At 44.0% G+C, this 22,354-nt stretch overlaps 1 protein-coding gene across 3 annotated transcripts in view; it reads left to right on the plus strand.

Annotated features, from left to right (window-relative positions):
• The window catches only part of LOC106593346 (leucine-rich repeat serine/threonine-protein kinase 1), a 116,109-nt gene extending 95,067 nt beyond the window's left edge, over positions 1-21,042 (plus strand). For 2 of the 3 annotated variants that reach the window (XM_045689475.1, XM_045689476.1), the window contains 5 exons: positions 2,529-2,726; positions 2,970-3,184; positions 7,982-8,470; positions 9,389-9,490; positions 13,411-14,947. In XM_045689475.1, the coding sequence (XP_045545431.1) occupies positions 2,529-2,726; positions 2,970-3,184; positions 7,982-8,470; positions 9,389-9,490; positions 13,411-13,588 (1,182 nt within the window). In that variant the 3' untranslated portion in view covers positions 13,589-14,947. Of the gene's footprint in view, positions 1-2,528; positions 2,727-2,969; positions 3,185-7,981; positions 8,471-9,388; positions 9,491-13,410; positions 14,948-20,987 lie in introns of those variants that run through there. The other variant, XR_006757571.1, reaches the window with a different exon arrangement.
• Positions 21,043-22,354: the final 1,312 nt, after the last annotated feature.

The following is a 22,354-nucleotide window of genomic DNA, read 5'->3' on the forward strand; positions in this document are numbered from 1 at the left end:
TGTTTCCAAGATTAGGATTGTTTTCCTTTAGAAATGAAATCTGCTTCATGTTTTGTTTCCTTGCCACGAGACTTATCGCGATACTGCTACCATGACAACCCTATCTCAAACCATCTCCTAGACCAGTAGTTCCCTAACCGGTCCACCGGTAACCCCAACAATACACATTGTTGTTGTAGCCCCGGACAACAATACATGATTGCATGGATCTCTGTGAGAAAGAATTATGGGAACCAAACCCATTGTTGGTCCGTCATCTACTAAACCCCAATGTAACCCTGATACACTGGATAATCTGTGTTCTCTAATCTCTGTACTGTAAAGTGTTTATACAGTAACAATACAGCAGTTGATAATAATACGGTACCATCTAACTGCCTCCGAAACCAGCCTATGACTGTTTTCACCGTTTGTAGGGATTTGTTTGCGTTCTGACCATCATTAACTAACTCAGCTACTGTGGTAAAAGAGGTTTTACGGTCCTCTTAACAGTAGAAATGCTAGTCCTCGAGCGGTCCCGCTCTGAGCCAATGGCGCGTCTTTTTCATGTCAACATTCAAACAGTCTAAATCCATTTAATATATGCATCCTGAAAATTTTTCCTTTGGTTGTGTTTATGAAGGTAGCATTAGAATACAAATGTGTATATTTTATAAAGAACATAAGAGCATGTTCATTAGTATATGTTACTGTAGCCTATTTGTAAAGAAAACGAAAAACCACTAACCACACCCATTATAATTTCTATTATGATGTCATTTTGCAGGTCTTAAGAAACATTGAAATAAGAAAATGTATTTCAAAAGAACAGAATAGCATTATTATCTGTTTTATTATGTTACTAGTCTTTTCTTAGTAGCCTGGGCTGTATGCTGCCACGTGTTCATGTGTGGAGTGCATGGAAGTGGTTATTCTTGGTAAAGGTGATATTTTGAAATAGAGCTCATCTCTTTCATTTTGAGCTATTTGGCAAAAATTTGTGTTTTGGAAACCTCAGAATCGTCTCTTTCAGATATTATACAGAAATCAAAATGTCTTACCTGCATATGACTCTGTAGCACGGGTCGGCAACGAGACAGTAAAATCACCAGGAATTCAGCTAAAATTGAGTTTAATTTAGGAAATCTATTCCCAAGTATTTCCAGGAATAAAAGAGACGTGATGGTGTCTCAGTGTAATCAAGGTATGGAATGATTATTTTCAAATACAATCTCTTTTTGGGCTTAGTTGTGGTCATTTGCGGTGCACAAATGATTGTAATAATGTTCTGCCTCCCCGACGATCCGCTCTGACAAAAATCTAGTTGCCTACCCCGACTGTAGGAGGATTTTAAAAGTCACTTTCTGTTGCTGCGTTTCCCTGCCTCTGTATCAATTCCAAGCTGCGCTAGCCCATCTCTTCAAATACAATTTGACCATTGTTAATATTGTCACCCATCAGACTATTGTCAATTTAATCTTGTGTTTAGGCTAACTCTATTATTATGTGTAAAATGTATTTCAATATAGTTTAGGTGTAGTTTAGATGGGCCATCAGCTGTGCTGTGTTAAATATACTTATTTAGGAAAAGTCAATGGCCAAGTCATTTAAAAATGTAAATTAGTTTTGTGTCAACATGACGCTTTCGGTGCCTCTAGTGATAAACAGGAGCACTGCCTGTTTGCCCCCTCACCTCCCCTTCTCCGTCCCCCTTCACCACCCCTCTCCCTAGACCCTCAGCCCTTTGAAGTGTCCTGTGCCTGGGGTAGTCCAGGTGTTGAGGCTGACCTAGCGGAGCCTGCTGTCTGTCTGGGGATAAGGAGCAAAAGGCTCTCTCACATTATACCTGCAAGGCACTTTGATTTGCTTGCCACGAAGAAGGGGCGAAGAAGTGTTGGATAGTTCGATTTGTTTGAACTTTGACAGAGGCAACACCCCCAAAGTACCATAGCTCTTTAACATATTTCTGACACGTCGGCTGTTCAGGGTGTTACACTGCAGACGTGGAGCCCTCTGATCTTTCCCTCCTTCCCAGAAACCCATCCTCCACTGAAGTCAGCTGTACAGGTAGAACAGTCAGGCCCCGCTGTAGGACAACAGTAGAACAACAGCTGGTAGTTGCTAGGGGGACTGCGAGGTCGTGGGAGGAACAACTCTGGGGAAAACATTCTACAGTGACACTGAGCCGCTGACCTGGTTGTATGACATGTAAATATGTGTCGGGAATGACGAACGCTATCAAACGCATATTTACACTTAAATTAGAAGACCGTACAGTAGATTGATTTACTGGTTGTATTATTTACTGTAGCAGTGCATGCGAGAGTCTTTTTACTGCCCCGCTCTCTATTTTAACTTGGCAACAAGAATGTTTTCACCACCATTCATGCTTTTCATCTAGTCTTCAGTCTTTATCAAGGTTTGGATGTGTTGTTGATATCTTTACTATCTCTGTCTCTCTCGCTCCCTCTCCATGTCCCTTCAACCACTCTCCACTCCGTATACACCCCCCCCCAACCTAACATTCTGGTCTCCTCCCACCCATGCAGACCCAGGCGTGTGTCTTCATGGGGATGTCAGACGGTCTGGTGGCAGTGTACTCCCTAATGGATGACATGCCTGTAGAAGGAGAGACCTACCTGTGTTCTCACACCCTCAATACGACCATGTTTGGGATGGAGGACTCTGACCCCAGACAGAGACCCTACCCAGTCAGGAGCATGGTCCTGGTCCACAGTGGATCCCAGGTTGGAATAGATATATCAATATACCACGATATGCCGATAGATACATTTTGATATATCTATCTAGATATTCTGATATATTTCAATATACCTGTATACCACAAGGTCAAATGATGAAATAGTAAATAATTGTATACAGTAGTGAAATACCGGTAACCTCATTACAATATTACTGTGTTAAACTCTGGTAATATAAATGGTTATCATAAAGTGTAAATCTTATCTCCACCTTGCTCTTCCTCCCAGCTGTGGTACTCCCATGGTCCAGGCCTGCTGGTGATTGACTGCCGGACCCTCCAGGCGGTGCGTCGTCTGGACCCCTACGACCCACCATCCTCCATACAGGCCCTGGCCTCCAGCCCCTGTCTGTGGGGGGATGAGGCGGTGTGGACCCTGGACGACCACACCAACACCCTGCAGATGTACCACGCTGCCACCTACCAGCTCTGTGCCACGTACAGGTGTGTGAGACGTGAGTGGGTGGGGTGAGGTAGTGTTACACTAATGGGTAGAACACAGCTATAGGATACGCTGGTGGTAGGTAGGACACAGCTATAGGATACGCTGGTGGTAGGTAGAACACAGCTATAGGATACGCTGGTGGTAGGTAGGACACAGCTATAGGATACGCTGGTGGTAGGTAGGACACAGCTATAGGATACGCTGGTGGTAGGTAGGACACAGCTATAGGATACGCTGGTGGTAGGTAGGACACAGCTATAGGATACGCTGGTGGTAGGTAGAACACAGCTATAGGATACGCTGGTGGTAGGTAGGACACAGCTATAAGATACGCTGGTGGTAGGTAGAACACAGCTATAGGATACGCTAGTGGTAGGTAGGACACAGCTATAGGATACGCTGGTGGTAGGTAGAACACAGCTATAGGATACGCTGGTGGTAGGTAGAACACAGCTATAGGATACGCTGGTGGTAGGTAGGACACAGCTATAGGATACGCTGGTGGTAGGTAGGACACAGCTATAGGATACGCTGGTGGTAGGTAGAACACAGCTATAGAATACGCTGGTGGTAGGTAGGACACAGCTATAGGATACGCTGGTGGTAGGTAGGACACAGCTATAGGATACGCTGGTGGTAGGTAGAACACAGCTATAGGATACGCTGGTGGTAGGTAGAACACAGCTATAAGATACGCTGGTGGTAGGTAGAACACAGCTATAGGATACGCTGGTGGTAGGTAGGACACAGCTATAGGATACGCTGGTGGTAGGTAGGACACAGCTATAGGATACGCTGGTGGTAGGTAGAACACAGCTATAGGATACGCTGGTGGTAGGTAGGACACAGCTATAGGATACGCTGGTGGTAGGTAGGACACAGCTATAGGATACGCTGGTGGTAGGTAGGACACAGCTATAGGATACGCTGGTGGTAGGTAGAACACAGCTATAGGATACGCTGGTGGTAGGTAGAACACAGCTATAGGATACGCTGGTGGTAGGTAGAACACAGCTATAGGATACGCTGGTGGTAGGTAGGACACAGCTATAAGATACGCTGGTGGTAGGTAGGACACAGCTATAGGATACGCTGGTGGTAGGTAGAACACAGCTATAGGATACGCTGGTGGTAGGTAGGACACAGCTATAGGATACGCTGGTGGTAGGTAGGACACAGCTATAGGATACGCTGGTGGTAGGTAGGACACAGCTATAAGATACGCTGGTGGTAGGTAGGACACAGCTATAGGATACGCTGGTGGTAGGTAGGACACAGCTATAAGATACGCTGGTGGTAGGTAGGACACAGCTATAGGATACGCTGGTGGTAGGTAGAACACAGCTATAGGATACGCTGGTGGTAGGTAGGACACAGCTATAGGATACGCTGGTGGTAGGTAGAACACAGCTATAAGATACGCTGGTGGTAGGTAGGACACAGCTATAGGATACGCTGGTGGTAGGTAGGACACAGCTATAAGATACGCTGGTGGTAGGTAGGACACAGCTATAGGATACGCTGGTGGTAGGTAGAACACAGCTATAGGATACGCTGGTGGTAGGTAGGACACAGCTATAGGATACGCTGGTGGTAGGTAGGACACAGCTATAGGATACGCTGGTGGTAGGTAGGACACAGCTATAGGATACGCTGGTGGTAGGTAGTACACAGCTATAGGATACGCTGGTGGTAGGTAGGACACAGCTATAGGATACGCTGGTGGTAGGTAGTACACAGCTATAGGATACGCTGGTGGTAGGTAGGACACAGCTATAGGATACGCTGGTGGTAGGTAGGACACAGCTATAGGATACGCTGGTGGTAGGTAGAACACAGCTATAGGATACGCTGGTGGTAGGTAGGGACACAGCTATAGGATACGCTGGTGGTAGGTAGAACACAGCTATAGGATACGCTGGTGGTAGGTAGGACACAGCTATAGGATACGCTGGTGGTAGGTAGGACACAGCTATAGGATACGCTGGTGGTAGGTAGAACACAGCTATAGGATACGCTGGTGGTAGGTAGGACACAGCTATAAGATACGCTGGTGGTAGGTAGGACACAGCTATAGGATACGCTGGTGGTAGGTAGGACACAGCTATAGGATACGCTGGTGGTAGGTAGGACACAGCTATAGGATACGCTGGTGGTAGGTAGGACACAACTATAGGATACGCTAGTGGTAGGTAGGACACAGCTATAAGATACGCTGGTGGTATGTAGGACACAGCTATAGGCTACGTTGGTGGTAGGTAGAACACAGCTATAGGATACGCTGGTGGTAGGTAGGACACAGCTATAAGATACGCTGGTGGTAGGTAGGACACAGCTATAGGATACGTTGGTGGTAGGTAGGACACAGCTATAAGATACGCTGGTGGTAGGTAGGACACAGCTATAAGATACGCTGGTGGTAGGTAGGACACAGCTATAAGATACGCTGGTGGTAGGTAGGACACAGCTATAGGATACGCTGGTGGTAGGTAGGACACAGCTATAAGATACGCTGGTGGTAGGTAGGACACAGCTATAAGATACGCTGGTGGTATGTAGGACACAGCTATAGGATACGCTGGTGGTAGATTGGGTGAGTGAGTGGTGATGGTGACTGGAGAGGGCTTTGACTGATAGGAAAGATATTCAAACTTGACTTTAGAACACCATGGCCCATAAAACCTAATGTCTTGTGTAGTTAACCAACTAAACTAACATTATATAGTATACTATACTAACTAAAAAGGGACTTAGGAAATAAAAAGAAGGAGAAACTACACTATGAAACAAAGATAAATGACAAAGAATGATAGTAAAAAGCTTTTGATCACCTTAAATTATATTTTGGGAAAAAAGGCAAACTCAGCTCCATCATTCATTCAATCAGATGGCTCATTTATCACATAACCAACTGATATTGCCAACTACTTTAATAATTTTTTCATTGGCAAGATTAGCAAATTTAGGCATGACATTCCAGCAACAAACGCTGACACTTCACATCCAAGTATATCTAACCAAATTATGAAAAAGACAAGCATTGTTATTTTGAATTCCATAAAGTGAGTGTGGAAGAGGTGAAATAATGATTATTGTCTATCAACAATGATAACCCACCAGGGTCTGATAACTTGGATGGAAAAGTACTGAGGATAATAGCAGACGATATTGCCCCTCCTATTTGCTATATTTTCAATTTATCCCTACTAGAAACTGTGTGCCCCCAGGCTTGGAGGGAAGCAAAAGTCATGTATAGAATAGTGAAGCCCTCTTTACTTGCTCAAAAAGCCGACCAAACAGCCCGTTACCAACCCTTAGTAAACTTTTGGAAAAAATTGTGTTTGACCAGATATAATGCTATTTTACAGTAAACTAATTGACAACACACTTTCAGTATGCTTATAAGGAAGGACATTCAACAAGCACAGCACTTACACAAATGACTGATGATTGGCTGAGAGAAATTGATGATAAAAATATTGTGGGGGCTGTTTTGTTAGACTTCAGTGCATTATCGATCATAGTCTGCTGCTGGAAAATTGTATGTGTTATGGCTTTACACCCCCTGCTATATTGTGGATAAAGAGTTACCTGTCTAACAGAACACAGAGGGTGTTCTTTAATGGAAGCCTCTCCAACATAACCTAGGTAGAATCAGGAATTCCCCAGGGCAGCTGTCTAGGGCCCTAACTTTTTTCAATCTTTACTAATGACATGAGTAAAGCCAGTGTGTCTATGTATGTGGATGAATCAACACTATACATGTCAGCTATTAGTTTCAGAGTGGTTGGCAAGGAATAAGTTAGTCGTAAATATTTCTAAAATTAAAGGCATTGTATTTGGGACAAATCATTCACTAAACCTCAATTAAACCTTGTAATAAATAATGTGGAAATTGAGCAAGTTGGGGGGACTAAACTAATACTATTACTGGATTGTCATTGTCATGGTCAAAACATATTGATACAACAGTAGCTAAGATGGAGACCTTAACAGCACTATCAACAAGGTAGGTCCTAGAGGCCCTAGTGTTGTTGCACCTGGACTACTGTTCAGTCATGTGGTTAGGTGTCACAAAGAGGGACTTAGGAAAATTGCAATTGGCTCAGAACAGGGCAGCACGGCTAGCTCTTGGATGTACACAGAGAGCTAATATTAATAATATGCATGTCAATCTCTCCTGGCTCAAAGTGGAGGAGAGATTGACTTCATCATTACTTGTATTTATGAGAGGTATGGACATGTTGAATGCACCGAGCTGTCTGTCTAAACTACTGGCACACAGCTAGGACACCCATGCATACCCCACAGGACATGCCACAAGAGGTTTCTTCACAGTCCCCAAGTCCAGAACAGACTATGGGAGGCGCACAGTACTACATAGTGCCATGACTACATGGAACTCTATTCCACATCAAGTAACTTGATTAAAAAAACTGATAAAAATATACCTTATGGAACAGCGGGGACTGTGAAGCAACATAAACATAGCCACAGACACATGCATACACACACAATAAAATATGCACTATAGACACATGGATTTAGAACTGTAGATATGTGCTAGTGGTGGAGTAGGGGGCTGAGGGCACACAGTGTGCTGTGAAATCTGTGAAATGTATTGTCGTGTTTTTAAAATTGTATAAACTGCCTTCATTTTTTGGACCCCAGGAAGAGTCAGCAGCTAATGGGGATCCATAATAAATACAAATACACAGCCAAGACACAATTTCACTATGCAACAGACCATGTGACCAATACATACACATAATACAAATGTCATTTCGTCATTCCAGCTGTGGAGACGCCAACCCTCTCCGGGACGTGTTCATTGTACAGCGACCTGCAGGGGTTACCATGGCTACTAGTCCTGACCTTGACTCAAAGAGGAAGAGTCTAGATGAGGAGGAGGAGGAGGAGTGTCCTAACGGCAAAGTGACGCTGATCTACAGCGAGGAAGCGGGGACTCAGATCATCCAGCACCAGGATTCGTTGACGGACTACTGCTCCATGTCCTCTGACTCCACCCCTTCGGTGGGATTTGACCGATCCGGCCCCTTGTCAGAGCCGCTGGGATTGGACAGATCCAGTTCCTGCGCGCTCAGCTCATTGGCTAGTTCCAGCAGTTTGCCTTTTTCCAATGAGGAGGAAGAGAGGCCTCAGGACCACCCAGACGACCCTGACCCTGTAGTGAACTCTGACCCCACCACAACCTTTACCACCACTCCCCCCCACCTGCAGGCCCTCACTGTGCTGGCTGTCAATGGAACCCTTTGGATCCCCAGGTACCCACAATGCTACACACACAAACCCAGCATGTCACACTGTCATACAACAGACTTAGGGGTCGGGTTCCAAGTCCTATTTTTTTGCAGTCAAGAAAAGATTGCTATACCATATTTAGGTGGTTCCTGAGACGTTAACACTCCTCCAGGCGTTGTGAGATCTGATACTGCAACACATTTCCATCTGGTCTGTCTGGTCCTACTCCAATCTGTTTTGGATGTAAGCACTAGTTGTTATTTAGGGGAAGTTGTGTTTCCATAGCTCGGGCTGACACTGAACACTTGTGAAGAGCAGTATCAACACCCACTGAAATATCTGAACGGTTCCTTTTGTGAAGGAAAATGTTTTTTAGAAAAGGCCCAAATGGCCCAGTCTGGTGCCAGGTCAGGGTCTTTTTCTGGCCCAGAGTAGACTTGTTTTGGGCCAGGCTTCAGAGGGTGAAACACTAAGGTCTATGTCTTTAGGCCAAACATGGGTAAAGTCTAATGGTGGAAATATGCCAACAGATGGAACTTAGGTCTGTCCTCAAATCACAATTTAGAGTTTTGAATAAGGTTTGTCATTTACAAAATAGTATTCAACTAAACCAGTATGTCAAACATTAAAAAAAAAAATGTGCAAAGTAACCATGATTGCTAACGTTAGTTGTAGTGCTAGTCAGCTATAGCTTGTTCTCTAACTTTCTAGTAAATGGTGAGCCAATATATTTTATCAGGGCTTTGTCTTGTCCCTCTGCAGCAGACACGTTGTGGGCTTCTTTGTCATTATTGAGCCAATACTCGAATCAGTAAGAAGTGATTTGAATCAGAGTATAATTAGAATCTATGAGTATAATCTATGTGGTCAGCCCCACTGAAACACGACCTATTAGACTCTGCCAACAACAGATCTTTAGTCACTACTGTGTTGTGTTCCAGGAGCGGTGGTGACGTGATGGTGATCGAGGTCCAGCGGCAGACAGGACAGCTCAGGGGGCGTGTCATCGCTGTGCTCTGCCCCCCTGGAACTTCCTCTTACGGGTGAGGTCATATCCTGTCAGGAAGGCTGTTTCTCAATAGTCTAAAGGGACAGTTGAGATGCATCCATTATTTTTGATAGCCAGTGAGGTGTGTAGACTCTGTCCAATCATCTTCCACCATGCTGATGGATCAGCCAGTTACAAATCCACTCCTAGCCCCACCCCCTAGACAATGCTTTTAAATCTGAGAAGTGTAGATAGGTTTTGTGAATATGGTAATAACCCTCCCTTGCCCTCTGATAGGCTAGGTCAGGGCTGCCTTCTTGGAGCTCTACCGTCCTGCAGGGTTTCAGTCCAACCATTATTTAGCACACCAAGACCTTAACTAGCTGAATCAGGTATGTCAGGTTAGGGCTGGACTGAAAACCTACAGGACGGTAGATCTCCAGGAATAGGGTTGAGCATAATGGCCTAAATGGTATTTCCTTTGGGATCCATAGGAAGTACCCCAAAAAAAAGCAGGTATCCCATTCCTAGCCTTCGAGGGCCACAGTGTCTGTTGTCTACAGCTTCTCCTTCAGTAATAGTCTTTACACCCTGCCGAGCAGAGCCGTACTGGGCTGGCCTGGTTACGTATCCACCATAGTAGCTGTAACCGTGCTGGAAAAGACTGTCTGAGCCAGCACACTTCCGTTGGGCTCGGCACGATAGTGTGAGATATAGAACTGATCTAGAGCTGGGAAGCCAGTTGTGTGGCTGTGTGTCCTGTCTGGCCGGTCCATGGCCTTAATGACAAAGGTGTATAATTACCCCCATGTACTTACCATAAATGCCTCATTTGATTTTGCGGTATTGTACAATGCTTTCCGTTGCTCTTTTTTTTGTGTCGTCATTAGCACAATATACATGATCCCAATTCTAGCTCCAAAGACAGCGTCAATTTGAAAAAAATGAAAAAGTAGATTGTGCTGATTTATATTGAACCATGTCGCGCGCCGTAGTTTAAAGCCTGGATAGTGCTCAAACGATGATGTCATATCGGAATTCTTCAATATTTTTTGCACCTTCGCCATTGTCCGGGAAGCAGAACAGCAACCCTCCATGCTCCAGGAGTGCAGTTGAAGACACCTGCTGTAAACTATAGTCACTTTCAAATAGATTGCACCACCCAAAGTATCCCCAATGCAATTATAACATCCAACAAAACAGTGTGGGAAAGTGCTCCGTTGATTAACCCATTACAGTCTAAGCCCTGTCTAAGCCGGGGGAAGAGGGGGTGGGGGTTCTACTAAGCTATATGGAATTGTTTTAAGAAGGGCATACCAAGGATCATTTAGCTATTTGATTTAGAATTTTAATACAGGGCAATGTCTTTCTACCGTAACACCGGCGCATTGCCCCGTCCAAGCCATGGGATGCATCCCAAATGGCACCCTTTGCTCTATAGAGTGCACTACTTTTGACCAGAACACCTATGGGCCCTATGTAGGGCATGGGGTTCCATTTGGGATTCAGCCATGGTGTTAACAGTGAAAAACAGGCCTCATTCCAGACCTGTGGAGTGTGGGACCTCTTTATCTGCTGTAGCAAAGTAGGCCAGCAGAACTGTCTGGCTACATCCCAAATGGAACCCTAGTCCATATGTAGTAGCACCCTGTTCCCTATGTAGTGCCCTGGTCAAAAGTATTGCACTACATAGGGAATAAGGTGCAATTTGGAATGTACACACTTTCTGGCACAGCAAGAAAAGGAGCTGGAGATTAATTTGCTGATTCAGCTTCAATAAAGACCCAGCAGAGATCCCTCATCATGTGCTTAACGGGGTTTTTCCCCACTCTGTAATTATTCCTATAAACGTCCCAGCAGCTGTTTTAGCTACAGCAGAAGAGGACTTCTGTCTAAAGTGCATGCGTGTACGTGTGTCAGTGTGCGTGCGTGAGGTTTTAGCAGCAGGCAATGAAAGGGCCACCCAAAGCCGAGGTCCTTAATAAGCAGTGGTTGTCAGGGGGTTAGTGCTATCTGGGATCCTTTGGACATCCTTAACCCCTACCCAATCCCTAACTTTAACAATAACATTAACCCTTACGTTAACCATTTAAATTTCAACATCAATAGGGTGACGTCAGATCCCGTTTAGTCTAGTAGCACCAGGGACAGGTTGAGGTCAGGCCATAGGGTCGCAGGAAGACAGGAAAGGCTGTGAGAAACACGCTGGAGATTCTGGGCTTGTTTCACATCGAATGTAGACTGACTGACTGATCTACAAATCATAATGACTAGTTATTTAGGATACAAGGTGATTTGTAGATCAGTCAGTCAAATCTACAAATCACCTTGCATCCTAAATAACTAGTCATTATGATTTGTAGATCAATCAGTCACAATTACCCACAATGCACCACATATGTAATGCTATCAAACACGGTCTCTGTTTATCAATTTCATCCCATTTGAAACAAACTACAACTTATAAAGGCTTTATAGGGCAGGAAAGTCTTCATTTTCTATGGCGACACCGCTAACAAATGACTGTTCTGTCTAAGTGAGACTTTTCTGGGTGTGTGTGTGCTTGTGTGCTTGCGTGCCGTTGTGTGTGTTTGTGTGTGTGTGACAGGGGGGAAAATATATTTCAATACAAAATACCTTTACCCCATAGTGGTTTTATGCTCACCTATGTTTGTAACCATCAGTGTTGTAGATTACATGTAACCATCAGTGTTGTAGATTACATGTAACCATCAGTATTGTAGATTACATGTAACCATCAGTGTTGTAGATTACATGGAACCATCAGTGTTGTAGATTACATGGAACCATCAGTGTTGTAGATTGCATGGAACCGTCAGTGTTGTAGATTGCATGGAACCGTCAGTGTTGTAGATTACATGGAACCGTCAGTGTTGTAGATTACATGGAACCGTCAGTGTTGTAGATTACATGGAACCATCAGTGTTGTAGATTACATGGAACCATCAGTGTTGTAGATTACATGGAACCGTCAGTGTTGTAGATTGCATGGAACCGTCAGTGTTGTAGATTGCATGGAACCGTCAGTGTTGTAGATTGCATGGAACCGTCAGTGTTGTAGATTGCATGGAACCGTCAGTGTTGTAGATTACATGGAACCGTCAGTGTTGTAGATTACATGGAACCGTCAGTGTTGTAGATTACATGGAACCGTCAGTGTTGTAGATTACATGGAACCGTCAGTGTTGTAGATTACATGGAACCGTCAGTGTTGTAGATTGCATGGAACCGTCAGTGTTGTAGATTAACCGTCAGTGTTGTAGATTACATGGAACCGTCAGTGTTGTAGATTACATGGAACCGTCAGTGTTGTAGATTGCATGGAACCGTCAGTGTTGTAGATTGCATGGAACCGTCAGTGTTGTAGATTGCATGGAACCGTCAGTGTTGTAGATTGCAGTGCATATCAGAGAGGATGATGGTAGTCTTGGTGAGCTACAACACATGAAACAACAGTGGCAGGAAGATAATATGGGGGTGTGTATATGATGCATGGTTAAGCACGCAACACGGCAACAAGCTATTTGGAAGCATTGCCTCTTCCCAGAGTGTTTGTCATGTCCTACATAAATCAGGAGTGGGATGAGGTATGATTTACCTGTTTGTGTCATTTCTGGAAAGTATGTATTAACCTGTCGATGGCACTTTAAACCCTGATCTAAGATTTAGAGTTAAAGTCAGGTTTTAGGGAAGGTAAGTTCATCCTAGATGTGTGCCTAAGGGCACCTCCTACCTGGAGGTATAAATCCTATGTAAACAGGGTGTTGTGTGTACTCCTCAGTAACCTTCCAGGGAACCTCTTCTCAGTAAAGCCGGGCTACTTATAGGAAGAATCCACACATACTCATTTCAATGTTTAACTCGCTCTTTCCCTCCTCCCTATCTCACCCTTCTCTCTTTCTATCCCTCTTCCCCCTCTCTCGCTCTTTACCCCCCTCTCTCTCTCTCTCTCAGGACCCTGGAGGAGGCCGCACTGGTGGCAAAGGACACGGTTGTGTGTGGCTTTCGCAACGAAAATAGGGCCTGGTGCCTGTGTGTCTGGCGGGGCTGGGGCCCCCGTGAGCTAGATGTCTTTTACCAGTCCTACGAGGAGCTGGGGAGGCTGGAGACTAGCATGAGGAAAAGAAGGTAGCTGTTGTACTGCACCGGCCGCACTGTCCCAGGCAGGGGCTAGCAGTCACAGAATCATAGCTCTCTGTGTGAGAGTGGGAGAGAGAGAGAGCGAGAGAGAGAGGAGAGGGAGAGAGAGAGGGAGAGAGAGTGTGTCGAGAGACCTCGGCCAGGGGGAGTACACATTCACAGGCCCCCAGTGTTCAGAGCAGGGGGCCGCGGAGCTCTGGCATCAGAGTGACGTGGAGAGGAGAGGAGGGGTGAGGAAGATGGTGAAGCAAAAGAGAGGACAGGACAGGAGAGATTGGGATATGTTGAGAGGAGACTCAGGGAAGGGGGGGAAGGATGCCTCATCCTGTCATATCTTGGGCCCAAACCCCCAGAGACCAGGTCAAAAGCCCCTGTGTGCCCCCAACACACCCCACACTTCCCCCTCTGGAGCATCACTAAGATGGATTGACTACCAGTTAAACCTGAGCCTGAGGATGAAGATAGAAGGGACTAGGGTTGCAATTTTCCGGTAACTACCAAAATTACCAGGTTTTCCAGAAATCTAGTTGGAAGACTCCCGAAATCGGGAGGGATTAAGCAGGAAATCCAGAATCTACCAACCAAGATTTCTGGAAAACCTGGGGATTTTGGGAAGGTTACTGGAGTTTTGCAACCCTAAAACGGATGGTAGGACAAAACGGGCCATAAAGACACGTGTCCCAGATCTACTGAACACTGACAGAGTACTCACTTCACAGGACAGTGGAACGTAACACTCAACTGGGTCGTGTGTGTGTGTGTGTGTGTGTGTGTGTGTGTGTGTGTGTGTGTGTGTGTGTGTGTGATATGAGTAAACAACACCGTAAGGACACAGCAGAAAGGTCTCATTATAGAGACTGGGACTGTCTCTAAACCAATGACACTCTCTCCTATACCAATCTCTCATACTAGCTCAGATGTTCATTAGATTTTAAACATGTTCTGCTACTGGGCTAAACTCTGACTTGTGCATGTAACAAAAATGTACACAAAAGTCAGGGTTACCTATGTGTAGGATTTTGCCCTTCGGTTTGATGCCCATCAGTTTTACTTCAAGTGTTGGCGCTTGAAGTTGCCAGTACTTTATTGTGTATTGAGGCAGCATCCCAAATGGCACCCTATTCCCTTCATAGTGCACTATGGGCCCTGGTCAAAAGTAGTGCACTGAATAGGGTTCCATTTGGGACATCCAGTGTGTTGATACCAACATGGGAGGGTTTGCTAACTTCACTGCTGTGTCAGTGAGATGGTGTTAATTTATGGTGTAATATGTTCAAATCCTCTTCAGTGTAAATATACTGTATTGTGTATATACTGTACGACCATGAATAAACTTCTTATAATAGTAGAAGTCTGTGTTGAATGGAAGTTTATTGACCTCGTATCCAACCTGCCTGCTGTGTCTATCAAATGTTCTCAACAAAATGTTGCTTGTAAGAGACTTGCCTGCATCACCCAATCTCATACATTTGAGTATCTTCTCCTTCTCTCCCAATCTCTCTCTCCCTCTCTCCTTCTCCCCCTCTCCTCTCCCCCCCTCTCAATATGGGGAGAGAGAAGTAGGGGGCAGGTAAGTTCTAACACAGCCTTGCTGTAACCTGACCCCTGACCCTGACCGCTGATGTGGAATGAGGGATGAGAGGATGGAGGGAGGGATGATGGATTAATGAAGGGAGTGCTGACAGGGGCCCCACCTGGACGGAGGAATACAGGGTGCTTGTACCATATTATGGCACAAGCTGCCAGGTATTACATACACACACATACACACAAAATATTGAACCTACACAAACACACACCAGTGAACCACATGCACACACCATTGAACCTTTACACACACACACACACACACACGGTATGCAACTCTGGACAACATGTATGCATAGAATGGTAAATACAACCTTCTAGAAAACATAATATTGTTTGAAAACCAATGAAGCATATCAGATCAGGAATCTAACCCAGATCAAATCTCTAACGTACTGAATAAAGCTTCACGGATCATCAAGAGGCAGTACCTACCTGTCTTTCTCACTTCAGAGCGACCCTGGCCTGAACAGAAGCTACAGTACTGATGGAGCTTTTCTTCAATTTGCTCGCAACACCATTTCGTAAACAAGATGACCGTCTCTGCCAAGGGCTTACTTAGCCCAAAACATGGTGGCACAGAGAAAAACCATGAATGTTGCTCTTGTCATCTAAAAACACTTGGCAGTCTGTTGCCCTGATATGAATTGGTTTCACTCAAATGTCGGGGTGTCCTCCCGCAACCTCTGGGCCTTGTATACACATGGTCCATAACACATCTGACGTAGCGGCGATAATACATCCTAGAGTTTTTCTGTACAAAATTCCAACCGCTGTGGCGATATACACAATTGTGTAAAAGGTTTTTTGCAGACAAACTGCGCTGTATCACTAAAATATCCATTGCATCCCTTCCATTGTCAAATGTGTTACGCAACCTCGGTGTGTATGGGGCCTCTGAGCTTAACAGTAACTTATGGTTTGCTCCAACACACCTCTTCCCCTAACAGATGAGCCCATAAGCACCGAATAGCCTACCTCTACTAACACACTTTATCGCTTGCTTTGCTTTTAGATTTGGCCTGGACTCAGTTACTCATAAAGTGCAATCTTTAGTAGCCTACAGTTTTACACAGAATAGGGTGAAGTTCCCTCTAGATGCTGATCTTGGGTCAGTTTTGCATTTTCCCCACTAAATGATTAAGGTTAGGACTGGGGGAGAGGAATCTGATCCTAGATCTGTCCCTAGGGGAAACTTCACGACAGAGCCTTTTACACAGTACATTGCTAGTATTTTAACCTGGGTTAAGGGCTTACAGTGGCTTGCGAAAGTATTCACCCCCCTTGGCATTTTTCCTTTTTTGTTGCCTTACAACCTGGAATTGAAATTGCTTTTTGGGGGGTTTGCATTTCATTTACACAACATGCCTACCACTTTGAAGATGAAAAATATTTGTTTATTGTGAAACAAACAAGAAATAAGTTAAAAAAACAGAACTTGAGCGTGCATAACTATTCACCCCCCCAAGTCAACACTTTGTAGAGCCACCTTACAGCTGCAAGTCTCTTGGGGTTTGTCTCTATTAGCTTGGCACATCTAGCCACTGGGATTTTTGCCCATTCTTCAAGGCAAAACTGCTCCAGCTCCTTCAAGTTGGATGGGTTCTGCTGGTGTACAGCAATCTTTAAGTCATACCACAGATTCTCAATTGGATTGAGGTCTGGGCTTTGACTAGGCCATTCCAAGACATTTAAATGTTTCCCTTTAAACCACTCGAGTGTTGCTATAGCAGTATGCTTAGGGTCATTATCCTGCTAGAAGGTGAACCTCCGTCCCAGTCTCAAATCTCTGGAAGACTGAAACAGGTTTCCCTAAGAATATCCCTGTATTTAGCGCCATCCATCAATTCTGACCAGTTTCCCAGTCCCTGCCGATGAAAAATATCCCCACAGCATGATGTTGCCACCACTATGCTTCAATGTGGGGATGGTGTTCTCGGGGTGATGCGAGGTGTTGTGTTTGCTCCAGACATAGCGTTTTCCTTGATGGCCAAAAAGCTACATTTTAGTCTCATCTGATCAGAGGACCTTCTTCCATATATTTGGGGAGTCTCCCACATGCCTTTTTGCAAACACCAAACATGTTTGCTTATTTTTTTTCTTTAAGCAATGGCTTTTTTTCTGGCTACTCTTCCATAAAGCCCAGCTCTGTGGAGTGTACGGCTTAAAGTGGTCCTATGGACAGATACTCCAATCTCTGCTGTGGAGCTTTGCAGCTCCTTCAGGGTTATCTTTGGTCTCTTTGTTGCCTCTGATTAATGCCCTCCTTGCCTGGTCCGTGGGGTTTGGTGGGCATCCCTCTCTTGGCAGGTTTGTTGTGGTGCCATATTCTTTCAATTTTTTTAATGGATTTAATGGTGCTCTGTGGGATGTTCAAAGTTTCAGATATTTTTTTTATAGCCCAACCCTGATCTGTACATCTCCACAACTTTGTCCCTGACCTGTTTGGAGAGCTCCTTGGTCTTCATGGTGTCCCTTGCTTGGTGGTGTTGCAGACTCTGGGGCCTTTCAGAACAGGTGTATATATACTGAGATCATGTGACACTTAGATTGCACACAGGTGGACTTTATTTAACGAAATGTGTGAAAGTAATTGGTTGCACCAGATCTTATTTAGGGGCTTCATAGCAAAGGGGGTGAATACATATGCACGCACCACTTTTCTGTTTTTCATTTTTTTGAATTTTTCAAAACAAGTAATTTTTTTCATTTCACTTCACAATTTGAGCTATTTTGTGTATGTCCATTATATGAAATCCAAATATAAATCAATTTAAATGACAGGTTGTAATGCAACAAAATAGGAAAAACGCTAAGGGGGATGAATACTTTTGCAAGGCACTGTATGTTAAGGATAGCAACAACCGAAGTAACAGGGGCACTGCGTTCATCCACCTCTGGCCTGCTCGCCTCCCTACCTCTGAGGAAGCACAGTTCCCGCTCATCCCAGTCAAAACTGTTCGCTGCTCTGGCACCCCAATGGTGGAACAAGCTCCCTCACGACGCCAGGACAGCGGAGTCAATCACCACCTTCCGGAGACACCTGAAACCCCACCTCTTTAAGGAATACCTGGGATAGGATAAAGTAATCCTTCTAACCCCCCCCCTTAAAAGATTTAGATGCACTATTGTAAAGTGGTTGTTCCACTGGATATTATAAGGTGAATGCACCAATTTGTAAGTCGCTCTGGATAAGAGCGTCTGCTAAATGACTTAAATGTAAATGTTAAATGTAACAGGCTAAGTGGAAATCCCCTAGCCTGCATAACGTTAGACCCCTGCCACAAGCTGTTTCAATGGGAAAGATTGGCACCATCTAATTACATGAAATGTTGGGAAACCTTCAACATTAATCCGTTTATCAGGTAGTCAGACAGAAGAGGGCAGTGTAGAATCCTATACTGATCTAATCTCCAGTCAGTCAAACAGCTCTACTTCTGAATTAAATACACATGGGTCGTGTTCATAAGAGCACAGCAAAACGTTTCTAAATGCATTGCAAGGGAAAATGAAAATGAGGGTTTGTTATTGGACAAGTTCAGGTAATACCTCCGTTTCACTCTGTTTCTGAGTGTTTTTTTCTGTTCCTTCCGGATCAGTTTTGCCTTTTCAGATCACAATGAATAAGACTGGGAGGACCTGATCCTAGATCAGCACTCCTACTTTGAGACACTTTGGGGCTAATTCTGACCTAAGTTAAGGATCCGCCCCTTTTTTCAATTTTTCAACCAAAATGACATACCCAAATCTAACTGCCATTAGCTCAGGCCCTGAAGCAAGGATATGCATATTCTTGGTAGCGTTTGAAAGGAAACACTTTGAAGTTTGTGGAAATGTGAAAGGAATGTAGGAGAATATAACACAATAGATCTGGTAGAAGATAATACAAAGAAAAAAACAACCGTTCTTTTGTATTTTTTTTGTACCATCTTTGAAATGCAAAAGAAAGGCCATAATGTATTATTCCAGCCAAGGTGCAGTTTAGTACTAGCTACAGTAAATTGGACAGTGCAGTTAGATTAACAAGAATTTAAGCTTTCTGCCAATATCAGAAGTTTTAACTAAATAAGGTTAAATAAAGTAAGGTTAAATAAAGTAAGGTGAACTAAAGTAAGGTGAACTAAATAAGGTTAAATAAAGTAAAGTTTAACTAAAGTAAGGTGAACTAAAGTAAGGTGAACTAAATAAGGTTAAATAAAGTAAGGTGAACTAAAGTAAGGTGAACTAAATAAGGTTAAATAAAGTAAAGTTTAACTAAAGTAAGGTGAACTAAAGTAAGGTGAACTAAATAAGGTTAAATAAAGTAAAGTTTAACTAAAGTAAGGTGAACTAAAGTAAGGTGAACTAAACAAATATAAACTATAGAATAAAGATGGTTTTAACACATGGAAACAGAATTCACAAAGTGAAGACATGTAAAAAAAGAGTTTCTTTAAAGAGGAATTGATGGATTTTCCACCGCATTGTTCTCTGTGTGAGTTTCAGTAATGCCTCGTCTCCAAAAGACTTTCTCCATGAGAGAGAGAAACGGCTTGAATAAAAGGTAAGGTCAGAGAAAGGTAGAGAGAGCAGGAGATAAAGAGAAAACAAGAGAGACAGACAGGGTTAAAGAAAAAGGGAAAGAGAAAAGGAGAGAGAACAAAAGAGACAGACAAAGAAAGACGAGTGAGAGGAAAGAGAGAGAAGGGGAGGCAGAAAGTTGAATGATGGTACAATTAGGGTGGACAGGATGGAAATGGAACACTTATGCCTGGTGAATGGATGTGCTGAGAATTTTAAGGCTCTTCAAGACTCTCCAGGGGCCCTAGTTGATTCCAGGGCTCTGGGGTAATGGGATAGACTAGAGGGGAGAGGGTGAGAGAAGGGAGTGAGGGGAAGGGGAAGGGGTAGGAGAGGCAGGGAAGAGAGAAAGAGAGGGGGTAGGAGAGGGAGGGGAAAGGGAAAGAGAGGGGGGAAGAAGAGGGAGAGAAGGAGGTAGAGAGAGAAATAAAGGGAGGGAAGAGAGAAAGATGGGGAACAGAGAGAGGGAAATGGAGAGATGAAGAGAGAGGGGAGAAGAGTATCCAGAGTAATGGTGGATTGGAGAGGGGTGTAATTGTTAGCTGTTGAGAGGACCATGAGGAGGGGAGCCTGTGGGTTCAGTCCAGGCCACTTCGCTTCTTCAGGGCTCCCTTCTGTGTGTTTCTTTCGCTCTTACTTTCTCCGAGTGTGTGTGCCTCTTCCTTCCTTTCTCCTGCTTGGGTCAATGAATGTGTGTGTGTAGTATGTGAGTATGCCTATTTTAGGCTCTGTGTATGTGTGTGCTTGTGAGTGTGACTTTCTTCACAACTTTCCCCCCGTTTGTATTAATGAATGTGTGTAAGCCTCCTCCTTCCCTTGTGTGTGTTTGTGTGTGTGTGTGTGTGTGTGTGTGTGTGTCTAACTCCATGAGCTTGGCTCAGTCTCTGCTGGCTCATTATACAGAAGGTCTTGGACCGTAAGACTGAATCCTACTGTAACCCCTTTCCCTCCCTCCCTCCTTTTCACTCTCTCTCATCCCTGTTCTCTGCCTCTCTCCCTCTCATCCCTGCTCTCTCCCTTCTTCCTTTCCCTGCCTACTTGTCTCTCTCTCCCACCCATGGTCCTCATTCTCTCCCTTCCTAAATCCTTCCCTCTAACCTTAGTCCTCATTCCCTCTTTCACCTCTGTCTTCCTCCTCCTTTATGTTCTCCCCCTCTCTCTGCTTCATCTATCCCTCCCTCTCTCTGGTCTTGGGTCCTCTCTCCCTGCAGGCTGCGTCCCAGAGAGCTGGCAACCACCTGGAGGTGTGTGTGTGTGTGTGTGTGTGTGTGTGTGTGTGTGTGTGTGTGTGTGTGTGTGTGTGTGTGTGTGTGTGTGTGTGTGTGTGTGTGTGTGTGTGCGTGCGTGTGTGCGTGCGTGTGTGCGTGTGTGTGTGCGTGCGTGCGTGCGTGCGTGCGTGCGTGCGTGCGTGCGTGCGTGCGTGCGTGCGTGCGTGCGTGCGTGCGTGCGTGCAAGGTGCCCTCCAAGTGAGGGGAAGTAACACCTATGTGTCAAGTCATATCAATTCCCTCCTGCAATGTTGGAAGTAAAGACTTGTAGGATACTCTAGGAGAGATGCAGCTATTTAGGTCCATGTCTCAATCCTTCTCTTGTCTTGAAGTAGGATAAAGTTTACTTTAAACACTGATCTAAGTTTAGATTTGTGTTTTTTCCTTCTAATAGATGAGGTTAGGATTTTGGGAGGGTGATCTGATCCTAGATCTGTACCTAAGGGAAGCTTCATCCCATGACCATGTCTCCTCAGAGCCTGTTAAGATATAGGCTGAATTCCAGATTGACCACTAACCCTTTCTCCAAGGCTCTTTCTCTAGAGCTTAACCGTACTTTAGTTAACCGTACTTTAGTTAACCATACTTTATTTAACCTTCTTTATTTAACCTTACTTTAGTTAACCATACTTTATTTAACTTACTTTAGTTAACCATACTTTATTTAACCTTATTTAGTTAACCATACTTTATTTAACCTTCTTTAGTTAACCTTATTTAGTTAACCATACTTTATTTAACCTTCTTTAGTTAACCGTACTTTAGTTAACCATACTTTATTTAACCTTCTTTAGTTAACCTTACTTTAGTTAACCATACTTTATTTAACTTACTTTAGTTAACCATACTTTATTTAACCTTCTTTAGTTAACCATACTTTATTTAACTTTCTTTAGTTAACCTTACTTTAGTTAACCATACTTTAGTTAACCTTACTTTATTTAACCTTCTTTAGTTAACCTTATTTAGTTAACCTTACTTTAGTTAACCATACTTTAGTTAACCATACTTTAGTTAACCTTACTTTAGTTAACCTTACTTTAGTTAACCATACTTTAGTTAACCATACTTTAGTTAACCTTCTTTAGTTAACCTCTTGTACAGTAGTTGGTGGTAAAGAACAACTTTAGGATCCATACATGTGATTGACAGCTCGCTGTGAATTCCAGTTCTCCACAAGACTTGCACCCATGTATAACAGCAGAGAGCGCAACTTAACAGCAGAGAGCGCAATTTATTCCACATTTCCTCTGACTGGGGGAGAAAGAAGACCAGCTGAAGTATACTTTCAGATTTCATGCATATGATGACAGTAACATGCAATAATGTAGAGCATAACCCTT

This window comes from Salmo salar, chromosome ssa11 (genome assembly GCF_905237065.1).
Source record: "Salmo salar chromosome ssa11, Ssal_v3.1, whole genome shotgun sequence".
NCBI classification, from domain to species: Eukaryota; Metazoa; Chordata; class Actinopteri; order Salmoniformes; family Salmonidae; genus Salmo; species Salmo salar.